At 36.2% G+C, this 15,883-nt stretch overlaps 1 protein-coding gene across 1 annotated transcript in view; it reads left to right on the top strand.

Moving 5' to 3' along the window:
- The window catches only part of PAFAH1B1 (platelet-activating factor acetylhydrolase 1b, regulatory subunit 1 (45kDa)), a 67,065-nt gene extending 51,596 nt beyond the window's left edge, over positions 1-15,469 (top strand). Inside the window, exons 6-11 of the mRNA XM_004684781.2 lie at positions 1,292-1,460; positions 3,150-3,252; positions 7,264-7,492; positions 8,916-9,017; positions 10,535-10,691; positions 11,585-15,469. Coding sequence (XP_004684838.1) covers positions 1,292-1,460; positions 3,150-3,252; positions 7,264-7,492; positions 8,916-9,017; positions 10,535-10,691; positions 11,585-11,658 — 834 coding nt within the window. The 3' untranslated portion in view covers positions 11,659-15,469. The remainder of the gene's footprint in view (positions 1-1,291; positions 1,461-3,149; positions 3,253-7,263; positions 7,493-8,915; positions 9,018-10,534; positions 10,692-11,584) is intronic.
- The last annotated feature ends 414 nt before the right edge of the window (positions 15,470-15,883 follow it).

The raw sequence follows: 15,883 nt of genomic DNA, 5'->3' as shown, positions 1-15,883 counted from the left end.
GCTCAAAATACTTAAGGATCAGGACCCTCCCTGGTGGCACAAGGGGTTTTATAGCTCAGTATATGAAGCTGTCCACAGCCACTGCAGCAGGAGTACTACGCTCCCCAGCAAGGGAGATGACCCAAATGATGCAGCAGACCTCTCCTTTCTTGGCGCTGCTCTCCTCAGCAGTGTATTTTATCAATCTGCCTATTCTGCTTCTCATTCTATCTCTAATGAATCCTCTCACCTCCCATACCTCTGTCTGGCCTGCACTCCAGTTCTTATATGCATAAATAAATAAATCTTGAAGTCTTAAAAGATTTCTTAAAATCTTAACAAAATATACACAAAATTAAACAGTAATCACTTCCATGTAATACTTGAACATTTAAATGGTAAAATTCTGTTTATATTAGGAAGAGTAAAAAAATTTTCTGTAAACATTAATGAAAAATCTTTTGGTTAGATGAGTTTTGTGTGTAGTTGTGATCACGTGTCTATGAAGCTTGTATTCTTTTTTTTACATTATTGCACTTGGTGCCATAAACACATTTCTTATGTTGCAGATTTTGTTTGCTTAGCCATTGCCCAAATATGGATGTTTACACAGTTTTCAAGATGCATTCTCTAGTTTCTTTATTGGTTCATATATATCCTACTACAAAAAAGTCTGAACTTAAGGAAAGAATAAAGTCAATCCTTTGATTTTAGAACATGGAATTGGTGTTGGTTAAAGATTAATTTTCAGACTAGCATTAATATTTATTCCTGATAGTTTGTTGTTTCTGTTATTTTAGGAAAGTTATCTTCAAAATGTGACTATGACTACATGTTTTTGCATCAGAATGACTTGTGCTTTTTCAGTCTGCTATTCATAAAATTTTTCCTTGGTTTCTTAGCTTTCCAAACCCTGTTTGTCTCATAGAGTTAATACTCCTCCATCATTCCTCTAATATTCTACATTTTAAAATGTCTGTCATAGCACCCTGAAACTTTTTCATACTTAGTTTTCTTTATGTCTGTTGCCTGTCTTGTAACTTTATATACTTAGTCACTCGCATAATTAGGTATATGGTAGATGTTTGTTATAAATAGGGTAGTAGAAGTCTATGGTTCAGTAATTGCAACATCAATTTTCTCTATAAAGATCATTTTATCCTTGAGGATATGCTATTTCTAAGACATTTATTTACTTTTTGTCATTTGCTCAGTTAATTAGTAAGGTGCAAGACTGGCCTACCAAGTTGCAGTTGTAAATCAAGAAAGGAGTGATGGCTTGATGTTAACTGGTTTTCTGTTACCTCAACAGGTGTGGGATTATGAGACTGGTGATTTCGAACGAACTCTTAAGGGGCACACAGACTCTGTACAGGATATTTCATTTGATCACAGTGGCAAGCTTCTGGCTTCTTGTTCTGCAGATATGACCATTAAACTATGGGATTTTCAGGGCTTTGAATGCATCAGAACCATGCATGGTAAGGGATAGAAAATCGTTTTTTGATACTGACTTCTAATGTGTTATTTCAGAGAAAAGAAGTATTTGTAATAGTAACAGGTTCCCTACATTGCATTGTTAAGTGTCTATATTGATGAAATAGAATATATTCTATAATGGTCCTTGGATAAGCCATAGCCATTGGGAGTTGTTTCTTTGGAGAGGTTTTAAGTGTCTTTTAAAAGGTTCATGTAAAATATTTATGTTTATAATTATTTGGGGCTAAGAAAAGCTGCTGAGATATTTGTGCAGTCCAGAGAGAATAGTATAGTAAAAACTGGAATCCACATTCCCTTGCTCACTTTTAAATGTTGTATATATACTGTAATCTGGTTGTTACATTGCTTTCCTGGGTCTTGTCATAGAGATTGTTCTATGAGGCAGTTTAACTTTATGAAAACAACTTGGGCTTTCGAATCAGATATCTGGGATCAAATTCCTACTTACTTAGGCATTAGGAAATTTTAAACTTTCATCTTCCAGGTAGAGGTAAGTTACATGGATTGCTGTGAAGAGAAAATGAGATTATATACTTAAGTCACATTGATTTTGTGCCTGGATCATAGAAAGTACTCACTAAATAAGGATTTTTGTTGTTTCTTCAAGCATGATGAAATTTGAATGTTTGGATTTCATATAAGCAACACATACTTTTAAAATAGATTATCCAGTAATGTTAGCATATGAGTAAGCTATGTGATTACATGGAGGGTGTAATTTGAAGGGTGTGTTTTTTCTTCTGAATTAAATGCATTTTGGGAAGCTTACCAGCTAGAATTCTATTCTCTTTTTATAAAACCGAGTATGTTTCTTTCAGTAGTCTGTCTTTTATTACTCTCCTTAAAGAAGAAAGAGTTCTATTCAATTATTATATATGCTTTGAAATGATGTGAAATTTATGAAAACCTTCTGTGACTTTTCCTACAAAGGATAGCTAATTAGGAAATACGGATAATGTATATGGAATAATGCACTTTATTTTACCCACTCAAGAACAATAACAATGAAAATATAATTTTCAGTGACTTAAAACCAAGTCTATATTTTTATTATCCATTTTTTAAAGGTTTATTTATTTATGCATACATAACTGGGGTGTAGGCCAGGAGTACAGGGATGTTGAGAGGATTCACCAGAGACAGAATGGGGAGCAGAACAGGCTGACTGACAAGTACACTGAAGGGAGCAGCTTGCGGGCCAGGAGAGATCTGCCCTGCCATGTGGATCACCTCCGGGGCGGGAATCAAACTTACTCAATGCTGAGGTGGCTTTAGCTTCTTAGTGCTGTGCTTTAACCCACTGTGCCAACAGGGAGGGCCCTATTATCCATTCTGTTTAACTTTGTGTTCTTATATCTTAGAATATAAGAATATAGTGTCTTTCTACTATTTACATATAGACATTCAACCTATAAACAGTATATTAAAATGCTGATGATACTGATATGCCCTTGTGATTCTTAAAACAGTTGTACAGGTTGCAGTGTAATCCTGAGTTTTATTGTTACTAATTCCTTGTCTTCTTTGCGTAGATTTATAAGTTACCAAATTTTATGAAGTCTTTAAAGTTGTGATATTTGAAATACCCTCATGAAATCTCATGGTAAACTGGGGTTTTATTGCTCTTGGTAGAACATCACTTAAATATGTTCATGTGTTTTGTGTTTCAGGCCATGATCACAATGTTTCTTCAGTAGCCATCATGCCCAATGGAGATCATATAGTGTCTGCCTCAAGGGATAAAACTATTAAAATGTGGGAAGTGCAAACTGGGTAAGTAGATTTAATTTAAAAGTGTCATCTATTTCAAAACAAGATGAAATAGTTACACACTTTAGCAAACAATTTACTCTATAGAAAATACTGATAGAATTGAGATAGTATCTGTCCGGTTTTGAAGTGGAAAGATAGAACCTTTTAAAATAGTTGATACATGCTGTTAATGCCCCTTAATGTAGTTGCAACAGTGAACTAAATAATTCACGTAAAATAAAATCAAGATTGAAAGTATATTTTTTTCCTTTGGGGTTCTAAATGAGTCCTTCACCTTTTTGTTGTTGTTGATTTCCGTAATGTTAACAACTTTCAGGTTGCAATTACCAGTGAGTTTTGGTTTTGTTTTAATGGCAAGTCATAACATACATTTTTTTTTTTTTTTTTTGCTGACTAATGTTTGTATTAACCATATGCGTCTTTCTAGCCATTGATAGAACTATATATGACTTATAACAAAATTGTGTTGCTAATTTTTATTTAAATGAAGTATACTAAAAGCACCAGTTAGATTGTAAGTTTAGTTACTTTGAGTTTTGACTTGTTTTCTAGGTGTTTTTACTGTACAAAGAAGTATACTAGGCTTCCTTGGTGGCCTAAGGGCTAAGTCTCAGCACTACCACAACTAATGCCTGAGTTTAACCCCTGCCAGTGATCTAATCCACATGGTAGAGCAAATCTCTCCTTTCTCACCCACTGTTCTCCTTAGAAGTTTATGTATTAGCAGGGCCTTCCCTGGTGGTGTAGTGGGTTTTAAAGCACAGCATTATGAACTATCGCAGTCACTATAGAATGAGTTCAATCCCTGTTGGGGGGTTGAGGGTGACCCACATGTCATGGCAGACCTCTCCTGACCTGCCCACTGCTCCCCTCAGCAATGTAGTTCAGTCAGTCTGCCTGTTCTGCTCCCCATTCTTCTCTCTGAGTGAGTCCTCTCACCTCCTGCACCTCTGGGCTATACTCCAGTTCTTATATGCATAAATAAATATTAAAAAATAAAAGGTTTGTATATCAGTAGATTTGCCTTCTCCACTCCCACTCTGTCTCTGGTAAATCCTCTCACCCTCCCTCCCACACACCTCTGGCCTATAAGCAAGTTCTTCGATGCCAAAATAAATAAAATCTTAAAAGAAAATATATATATATCTTAAAATCATCTAACTCAAGAAATAACTACCAAATAGAATTTAACCTTTTTGTGGAGCAGTATATAGGGGGAAATAGCAGGGAGTGGAGAGACTTTAGTTTAATCAGAAAAGGATCAGTGTTGTCTTGAAGAGATATTTGTTGAAGATACTTGTAGGTTTCTTTGAATTTTAAAAAATTACTTGTAATTGGAGTAAAACTGCACTACTTCTTCCTTGTGATAATTGAGAGGAAGAAAAATGATACAGATGTAGAAGTTGAGAGTCTAATTGTAGGATTTATGTTCCTTAAGGAGTTCAGTCTTTAAATGCTGTATAATCAAGGAGTTGCCTGGGGGCCTCCCTAGTGTCTCAGGGGTTAAAGACAGTCATTGCCAGTCACTGCAGTAAGAGTTTGATCCCTAGCCAGGGAACTAATTCACATGATGCAGCAGACCTCTCCTATCTTGCCTGCTGCTCCCCTCAGCAGTGTATTTCAGTTCACCTGCCTGTTCCACACCCCACTCTCTCTGGTGAATCCTTTCACCACCACCCCTATACCTCTGGCCTATAGCCCAGTTCATAAATAAATAAATCTAAAAAAAAAAAAAAAGGAAAGAAACCAAGGAATTGCCTTGTCTGTGCCTTTATACCTTAAGCCATTTGTTAATCAGAGGAATGCTTAAGAACACTTTGTAGGGGCCTTCCTAGGGGCCTTCCTTGATGGCCTAGGGATTAAGTCTAAGTATTAGTGCTACCACTGTGAGGTCCTGAGTGAGATTCCCCAGCCAGGAAGCTGACCCACATAGCACAACAGACCTCTCTTGTCTTACCTACTACTCCTCCTTAGCAGTATATTTCAGTAAATCCACCTGCTCTGCTCCCTGCTTTGGTTAATCCTCTCAATCCTGCACTCCTGGTCTATACACCAGTTCTTCTATGCCTCCCCCCCCCCAAAAAAAAAGCACTGTAAATAGATAATATTTATAAAAATAGTAATTAATAGCTATTTACCTGTGAATCTACTGAGATATAAAATTGCTTTGGTTATGAAACAGTACTTGTAGGCCCTCCCTGGTGGTGCAGTGGCTTAAAGCCCCTCACTGCAAGCGAGCCACAGATGCTTCAGTGTGAGTTCCATCGCTACCCCAGAGGTGATCCACATGGCACGGCAGACCTCTCCTGACCTGCCCTGCTGCTCCCTTCAGTGTAGTCAGTCTGACTGTTCTACTCCCTACTCTGTTTCTAGTGAGTCCTCTCACCCCCTGCTCCTCTGTCCTATACCCCTGTTCTGTATGCATAAATAAATAAATCTTAAAAAAAAGAAACAGTACTTATAACTGACTTTGTACTGGTTGATTTTTCTGACCACCTACATAGAACTTATTAGAAGCAAAATATTATTAGGTGTTGACTTTATTTGGGAGATATTCTCAGGTTGTTGATAAATAACATTATTGCTTACTGATTGATAAAATAATTTATAATGAATGCAATAATTTTAATGCTCGATAATAATATAGTGGTCAAAAAGTTAATAGCTTTCGAGATTTAGAAACACATATAGTTTTTCTTATTAATTATTGGTACAGGCCTGTAAGATAGCCAAGATTGTCATTTTAGTAAGAATATTTTAAATGACCTAAGCACTTCCTTAGGTTCTTTAAGTACAATTTTTCTGAAGAACAGTTTTTAAACTTTAAGGTATCTAGGATAACAAAATAAACTGAAGTATAGAAGGATTCCCTAATATTTTTGGCATCATGGTAGCTTATTAAAGGTGGCCTGGGTGTTATGTCTCAGCACTATCACTTCTACAGCCTGTACTATTGATCCCCGGCCAAGGAGCTACCCCGCATATGTGCAGCAGACCTCTCCTGTCGCACCCTCTTGCTCCCCTTAGCATTGTATTTCAATAGATCTGCCTGTTCTGCTCCCTGTTTTGTCTCTGGTGAATCCTTTCACCCTTGCACCTCTGGCCTATACCCCAGTTCTGGTATGCAAAAATAAAAGCAAGTGGCTATAGTTTTCTTACCCTGCACTTAACTGTATTTTAGTTGTGTTAAGACATTCCTTCCTCCTCCTGTTGGTTCTGCTTTGAATGAGTAAGTTCTTCCATGGATTTTTCTCATGTTAATTCCCATGCCATTCTTCATCCTTCATGTCCGCTTTTTAGGTACTTTTCCCTCACTCTCACTTTCTATTCCCAGATCCTTGTGTATGTGTGTGGTGTCAGCTTAAAGAGATAATAAAAAGATGAAATTTGTATTTTAATGTTCTAGTAATTTTTGTTTTAACCTAGTATTGGTCACTGTGACAGCTGTATTATTGTATACCTTAAATTTTGACCCTAAATACCCCCCAAAAAGAAACAAAATTACAAAAGAATCTATGTCCTTGAGAGCCATTTTCTGTGTAATGGCTTATTTTCTCTGTGGTCTTCTTTTAGGTGATCTCACTGTGGGTTGAAATAAAATGTAAATAACATGTGCAGGTATGCCTGTTAGGCTTAATTTGGTTATGCTTCCAGTTACAAATGATTGTTATAATAAAACCTTAACCTACTGGTTTTACCCAGATTAGTAGAGCATGCCTTTTCCCCATTGCTAGAGGTATATATTGTGTGTGCTTAGTTGTGAAATATTTATTTCTTATTTTATATTTCAGATTTTATTGATTTGGTTAGCTCCTTAATGATATTCTTATCAACTTATTTCCAGCCTGTCCTCATCACTTATTAACCAGGAGTGTATATTTACTGTTGACTTGCATATGATTTCTCTAACTTTGTGCCATTCTCTTCATTTCAGTACATAGCTAGTTGTGTATCCTGGGAAGTGTCCCATTGATTGCCACTTACAGTGTAAATTATTACTTATTTTAACAGCTACTGTGTGAAGACATTCACAGGACACAGAGAATGGGTACGCATGGTGCGGCCAAATCAGGATGGCACTCTGATAGCCAGCTGTTCCAATGACCAGACTGTGCGTGTATGGGTCGTAGCAACAAAGGAATGCAAGGCTGAGCTTCGAGAACATGAGCATGTGGTAGAATGCATTTCCTGGGCTCCAGAAAGCTCATACTCTTCCATCTCTGAAGCAACAGGATCTGAGGTACTGTGTGATTTATATGCTGGTTTCATGTTTTATTGCTGATATGTCAGAACAGAACGTTATATATAACTTGACAGATTCTAAATTTTAGGACATTAATGTACCACAGCATTCTGAATCTTGGAATTCTTTACTCTTCTCACTTGAAATTTGTATTTCTTAACCAGTGATGATTATTGCTGTCAGCTGACCCCTGAAAATTAAAAATAGTCCCCAAGTTTATTAAAATGCTATTTTTATGAGAATATACCGATGCAAAACAAAAACTTAAAGGAGGGGTTTTAAATTGTCTCAGAAGAATAGCCTCTAGAGAACATAATTATTTTGTTTATAAATTTATGATGATAGCTCAGTATTTGTTTTAAATGAAGAATATTTCATATGAAGGCCTCTGATCTTAATAAGTAGAAGCACTAGCTGAGTCTGTGGAGTTTTAGTATTTTTTTTAATGATTCTTTATTATCCTTTTTAATTATACTCTTTATGACTAAGACATTTTTTAAAATATGGATTATAGTTTCTGAGTATGAGATGAGCCAAAATCAGCTTCTTGTTTTTACATTAATAGCTAACATTTATTGAGCACTTAGATGCTTTCAGCTACATTTTTTAGTAGACATTCCAAATCATAATTTCTTTTTTAACTAAACAATGAAGAAAAATATTTACCATTTTCTCTCTAAATAAAGTTTTTATTATAATTTATATTAGGTTTTTGAGAAAGTCATGATGAGTTTTTGTTTCAAAACATAGAAAGATGTCATGTCTGCCAGAAACCTTCTATTTTGGCCTGCTAGTTGCATTTTCAAATTCTTTTTACTGCCCTCTGGTGGTGGTTACTTGGCAGATGTCATAAATTTGATTCTGCTGAACTTCATATATAGACTGAATTCAGTAGTCTTACAATCCTTGATTACAGGACTTGAGTAGTAAATATATCATTTATTGGTACTGTAGAAACTAAATCTTAAGTGGATATTTTCAATTTTTATATTTGGTTCCTTTTCTGTGTAGTCTAGGTATGTCAAAGACTTGTGTATTGCAGTAGAGAAAAAACAAGATTAATGTGTCCTGTAGATCTAATGTCCTAGTGTGGTGGCTGTTGTTTGTAATATTGTATTTATGATTGTATATCTGAAATTTGCTAAGAGGGTAGTATGTGAATGTTCTCATCTTGAAAAAGGGGAGGGTCATGGTTCAGTAGTTATATAAGTTGGTGAATATATTAATTAGCTTTATTGTGATCAGTTTACAATGTACATTTACTTTAAAACATCAGTTGTGTGCCTTAAGTATATACAGTTATTGTGTCCAGAAAATTATATATTTCAGAATTGGAAATGGATCATTGCTACTAGATAGAGGTTATCTCTAACCTTCTTAACTGCTTGCATAGAAACTTGTTGTTTTATCTTTACTACAGACTAAAAAAAGTGGCAAGCCTGGCCCATTTTTACTGTCTGGATCAAGAGACAAGACTATTAAGATGTGGGATGTCAGTACTGGCATGTGCCTTATGACTCTTGTAAGTTTGCATGATATCATTGCTTTTTTTGTATCTTTATTGTATTTAAACGTTTTTAGGTTGTCTTATAATTAGTACCTTATTAAAATAAATTAATTTTTTAATTGATTTTTCCATTTATGCATACAAGAACTGGGGTACAGGCCAGAGTTGTGAGGAAGAGAGAGGATTCACCAGAGACAGTGTGGGGAGCAGAAATCTACTGAAATAAACTGCTGAGAGGAGCAGCGGTGGGTCAGGAGAGGTCTGCCACACCATGTGGGTCACTTCCCTGGACGGAGATCGAACTCATGCTGCAGCAGCTGCTGATAGCTCCATGATGCTGCGCTTTAACCCATTGTGCCACCAGGGAGGGCCCTAAGTAAATTAATTATAAACAACTTTTTAATCCAGATACTTTTTTCTTAAACTTAAGTAACTCCATTGTCATAGTGTTAATTCCTTTAAAGTGTCATGGTATCTAAAGGATCTATAAACCCAGATCTATAAACTTGCTAGTGTTGGGAAGATCCTAACTCTGTGTCTTTAAATCACTATCATTCCTACTAAGTATTTTTGAAGCTGTTTCTTTTACACTTAATTTTTCTGTGAATTTCCTTAACTATTTATTGCCTGTTTGTTTACATGGTTCTGTATATTGATTTGTTTCATCTTTCTGAAATTAATGGTGCTAGTTTTATGAATTGGAAATCCTCGCTTTAAATTAGGAGCGCCTAGATTTCAGTAGGGGAGATAATAAGTGACTTAACAGGATTCTGGGCTTTGTTGTTTATCTTTGGGAGTTCCAGGGGGAACTATGAACATAAATCTGGTAGGCTTTTTTTATAGTTTGACATCCATATTTTAGAGATTCTTTAGGTGCTAACCAAACCTCCTTTGTAGGTTGTGATAGACGTAAGTGACAGTACCACTGAGAATTGATACAAAATTAAATTTCTTTAGTAATAGTCTGAGCTGAGTTCAGATATACTACTGCATATTGCTGTTAGAAAAGATAAATTACAGGGACCTCCCTGTAGCCAAAGGGTTAAGTCTCAGCACTATCACCTTGCAGCCTGTATTCAGTCCCTGGCCAGGGAGGTAACCATTCCTATGTTGCCTGCTGCTCCCCTTAGCAGTGTATTTCAGTAAATCCACCTGTTCTGCCCTCTACTCTGTCTCTAGTTCATCTCCCCCCATCCTGCCCTCTGGCCTATATACCCCAGTGCTTCTATGCAATAAATAAATAAATAAATAAACAAACAAACAAACAAACAAATAAATAAATAAATAAATACCACCCTTAACTAAAATAACCTCTATGCAGGAAACAGTCAAACTTCACACATTGCATTTACTGGTTATAGTTTGTTAATTTGCAGTTTCCTTTAATAGAGAATTCTCTATAGACTTTTTTCTTTTTGGCTCTGCTAATGATATTTTCATGCATGCAGTTTCAGTGCTTCGTGTAGCATTTTCACAAATGCTATATTTAAATTTTGTTTCCCTTTACTAAGTAAAATATTTTTGTTTTTAAGGTGGGTCATGATAACTGGGTACGTGGAGTTCTGTTCCATTCTGGGGGGAAGTTCATTTTGAGTTGTGCTGATGACAAGACCCTACGTGTATGGGATTACAAGAATAAGCGATGCATGAAGACCCTCAATGCGCATGAACACTTTGTTACCTCCTTGGGTATGTACAAGTTATGAGGCTTCCAAGCAATTAAGTTTTGGAGTACTAGACATAACAAAATTTTGAGTAAATCACATGAACTTTTCCAGGTAAGAAGTAACCATATGCTTTTAGGGCAGAATAGAGAAGACAGGTTAAAACTTTGTGGATTGCTTCCATTTTTAAAAAATTCTCCCTGACATTCTTCATCATCAGCCTTATAATAATAATAGTTATTATAATAAAACATTCTCTGTTGTAGAGCTTTTTTGTTGTTGTTGTACAGCTTTGATTTTGGAAACCAGCATTATGAAAAGGATACTTACTGGTCATTCTAATGGGTAATTTTTCCCCCCTTCTAGTTTTTTAAGTTTCTCAGAGAAAATCTTACTCAACCTTTTCTTTTGGCAGGTATTACTATCATGTCCTGGGAACATAGGGAATTGTATTTAATCTTAATAAGCATCTGCTGTGTCACTGGACTAGAGTAAGGTAGTTGCATAAAGTAAAATATATCATTGGGATATAATGGTTCTAATGAGAAAGACTAATGTATATCTCACAGAATTGTTAAAAGGATTAAACGTGAATATAAAACACAAGTATGAAACCTAAAACATAGCAAGTGTTCAGTAATACGATGAGGTTCTCTTTGTTATTCTAGGTTTGAGTGTTCAACCCTAGTTGATTAGAGGGATTGTGTTGGCAGGGTTTTTATCAAGGTGTAACTATAGAGTTTAATTATTAAATAGCAGCTTCTCTAAGTGTGGTAAGTGTGATACCTTCTAGAGCTATATATGTGGGAGTGCATAGAGAAAAAAGGGTATTCCTGGTACTTGATTTTGCTTATTTAAATTGTAACATGGCTCAGTTTGACTTTAAAATAAGGCTTTGTTTTGTTTGTTTTCTTCCAGATTTCCATAAGACGGCCCCTTATGTGGTTACTGGCAGTGTAGATCAAACAGTAAAGGTGTGGGAGTGCCGTTGATTGAGTCTCATTTGGCCCCTCCTCCCTTTTTTCCTCTGGATGCACTCTGATGATACCATGGTTACCCCATTGAGCTCCGTTTAAATAAATATTGTCCTTTCATGTAAATTATTCTGGATGTAGATTGAGCTTATTAAATGTTACACACAAAGTATTCATGCATGGTGAATCCAAATTGTATACTGTAAATTTACATACGTTGTCTAGAAGTACCATAGGGTTTCCAAACCTGGGCTGGCATTGGTCACACCAGGCCTAAGAAGGCAGAAGTGGAATAAATTGAATTAGGGCACTAAACTGAATAGTTGACAGTGTCATTTTATGTTTAATTATTAATTCCTGTTTTTCTTCCTGCTATCTGTTGGTGCCTGACTTGATAGCCTCATTTGGGGGGAAATGGTGGTTATTAGGGCTTTTTCTGAAATGTGTATCTATGTAACATCACTTAAGTGTGCTTAATAAATCTTTAAGGATGTTAGATAATAAGGCTACAATTCAAAATTTTCTGAACCATCTATGTAACTAATGGGGATTACACATTGGAATTTTTGTCATGACACATTTGCCAAATCAGTAGGGTACATTTGTTTTGGCAGCCTATCAAGCAAAGGCTAGTGGTATATTTATGTATGCAAATGACTGTAAATCTCAAGAAAAATCTCAGCAGTTAATAGCAAATCATTTGTTTTATTTGGGTCTTAATGCTTTGTAAACAGATTTAAAAACACTGTAATACTCTAAGCTTCTATTTTCCAACTAGACACACTTCTAGGTGTATTCTCCATGTATTAGACTGTTTAGTGATGTGACTTCCCAATAGAATATAATCCTCCATTTGAGTGTGTCATGGTACAAATCACTATTTGTGTTTTTTTTTTTTGTTTTTTTTTTAGGGATGTGCAATGTGCATTACATAACAGAAATACTGAAACAGTTATGTCTACTCATTTTAAGGGAGTGGGAGAGATACAGCAGTTGGTTTCGCCACATGATCTGATATCAGTTTGAACTGTATTTAACTTACAAGTTAAAAATAGGGTTTAATGGAGAGTGCGTAAAACTATACTGTTTTCATTTTGTTTATATGTAAATGTTTTTAAGTATATGGGCCTATCTATAAATGGATAAGTCTGTATATGTTTATCACACACATACAACCTCCATGTTCTTGGGTCCTAGGTTTTTGAAGAAGTGCTAAAACTTGCTATCTTGTTATGGAATTACATGCTTTAAAACAAACCCTTTTTTATCCTAACGCTTCTGAAAACTAGATCTGACTCTATGGGACCCGTTCCCAGCTAAAGAAAAATCACTTCCATTATGATCCCCTCCTCCCACCTCCGCAATTTGACTGTTTAGCATTTTACACATCCCTGATATATTGTATATTGTGATCCAAAGTTACTACAAGTAGGCTTATGACAATTTGATAGTCTACAACTTTGGAAACAATATTCCGCTACAGATTATTAATAATCCATTGTTTAGCTAACCAATAGTTTTTTTTTTTTTTTAAAGAAGGTCATTTGAACAGTTAACAGAACAATGAAATAACAGTTTAACAAAAGAATTGCATTTTATTCATCTGTGTAATAATGTGATACTCCAAATGTCCCTTTTAGTACTTACTAGACGTTTGGTTCCTGAAAAAGACAAAGGGTTAGAGTTAACGTCCTGTAGATACACACAGAGACTAGGCCATAGAAGCAGCTTTATGTCTACCTAGCTTGTGTCTTTTTGTTTGTTTGCTTGTTTGTTTTTAATAATTCCTGAGCGATCTCTCTGGAAGGGAAAGTGTTTTTGAGTACTAATGGCTATTTTTTGAGGACAGAATTACAACTTAAGAAATAAAAAGCTGGTAGAATTCCTTAAGTACAGTAGAATAACTTTCAGGACAATATTGCCTCACAACCCTGCTCACATTGAGAAGTCTTTTTTGTTTCCCTTTAACTGTTCTGACTGGAGTTTTCTACAAAAGCTATGGGAAATATCTTTGTTCTTGTTTGCTGCTATTTCCTGTCCTATTTTAAGAAATATAAATACATAGAAATGGTGCATCTTAACATTTGTTTGTACATGTATAAATGTATTTTAATTCATTTTTTAGCATGTAGCAACACAAATTAAGGGTAAGCCACAACATCTAGAAATCACTCATAGATAATGAATAAAGGAAAAAATGGTACCGATTTAGGAGGAAACAAAGCTGCTGTCCACTGGGTTTTTCCCCCTGCAGCATACAGTGACTTTCGTTGACGAAGGAGGAGAAACTATTACTCTGTAAACAAAGTTTTCCTTACTTGGGAGATTGCCACAGCCTGCTGCTTAGTTGAGTTAACAGATATCCTCCATTTAAGAAGCAGCGAACATTGAATCTCAGGGATGGTCCGCATCTGGATCCACATGTAACGAGCCCTGTTTGAATAATGAGAGGGGGTGGGAGAGAGTGATCCATCTACAATCGGGAATCAGATTTGCAGAGGTTTCTGCACTGTTGTTTGACACTGCCCTGTTGATGCCCTTTCTTCCTGTTTCCTTGTTTTCTCTGTCTGCTGTCTGACCCTGTGCCTTGCCTGGGATAAGTACAATTATGAGGTTACTGGTTTGGATTGTAAGTAGAGGAATTTATTAATTGGTTTAGAGGTTCACTGCTGCTTTGTCACTTTCTTATCAAATTGGCCACTTATTTAAGAAATAAAAAGCTGGTAGAATTGCATCCTCAGATGATTATTGACTTTTTGTGTGTGTGAAACAGACATTCCAGTGCCATCTTCTACAATGTGCCCAAGAAGTCCTAGCTGCACTCTTGAAAGTGCAAGCCATGGAAACTGGCTTAGACATCACTTGGAGAATAGTTGCTTTCACATGGCATCTTGCACTTTAGGAGACTTAAGACCGTCCTTTTTTGTCTGTGTGTGGTGTGACCAATGGTGTGCCCAGAGCACTGCCCTAAAAATCACTAGTGTTAGCAAGTTGTCGGGCTGTGAAGCGCTCACTGTAGTCTTTGGAAGCTTTGGCTCTAGATCGCCAAGCCCAGTCTCCTTATTGTCAGTGCCCTGCTCTCCTGTTTGCCTCTTTCTGTTTCTCTGTGAACTTCCAGGTAATATCACTCATTGAATAGATTTTCTTTAAACTTACTTAAAGAAAAACTATTTAAAGGTAGAGGATATTTTGTTGACAGTGGTGGCTTGATAATTCTTAAGCAACTGAAGTTGAAATTGTTAAAGGGAAAGGCACTTAAAATGGTTACTCTTTCTGTCCAGCTGTATATAAGTCCAATGTGTTAATCTAGATGATGCAAAGAAGATTCTCTTTGTAGAGACGCGACATGTACAAAATTGGTGAAAAAGGTTTTTTTTTTTCTTCAATGGGGTGGGGGGAGGGCAAGCTGGATTTGCAAGTCACAACTGGACTAAATTGGCCTTTTTATCTTTCCACTATATCATGTAAGTAGCTGCTTTCTTGTCCTGCCTACCCTTCAGGCATCCTAGAGCTCACTCAGAAGATAGAAATATACACAAAATCTTCGAGTTAGAAGTTGATCCTGACACTGACGTGAAGGCAAGCATTGATTTCATATGAACGTTGCAGAGGTGGTGATTGGAGAAAACAGTTCCCCAGATTGTAAGAGTTAACTGAAGCTATTGACAGTTTTAAAAAATCAGTAAAGGAATGTATATAATATTGCTCTTGTGTTTTACAGTAAGATTTGTTGCTCTCAGACTGTGTAAAACAAAATTTATTCATGTTTTCTGCATATTAAAAAATCTTATTGTACCAATTGGTAAACTATTAAATGCCTATAAAACTAGATGTGATTTTTCTTTTGGGGGGGGGGCGGTCTCCAGATTTAAAATAACTGAGTCCTAATTGGAAATAGGACTGTCTGCCATTGCCTGTCACTGGTAGAGTAAAATGCAGTTGGTAGCAGGACCAAGCCTTGCCTGTGTTGCCTGCTGCTTCCCCTGCTTAGAAGGAGCTAGGAGTGGCTATCTGGGATTTTAAGGCTCCCACCTCCCCTCCAGCAAACCTATCTTGACAGTGATTGCACTGCTGAGGTTCATAGTCTCCCCCTAAGCAAAGTCTAGACTCATGAGGAGGGCTGCCTGGTTCTGTTAATGTCTCTCTCTAGTGATCTTAGATGTTTATTTCCAATTTGGGTTGAAATATACCCAAAGTTTCATGTTTGCCCCAGAAATTCCAGCATTTTTATGTGCTTTATACA

Source organism: Condylura cristata, unplaced genomic scaffold (genome assembly GCF_000260355.1).
Source record: "Condylura cristata isolate star-nosed mole 26May11 unplaced genomic scaffold, ConCri1.0 scaffold00017, whole genome shotgun sequence".
NCBI classification, from domain to species: Eukaryota; Metazoa; Chordata; class Mammalia; order Eulipotyphla; family Talpidae; genus Condylura; species Condylura cristata.
This window is presented reverse-complemented; position numbering and strand designations above follow the sequence as displayed.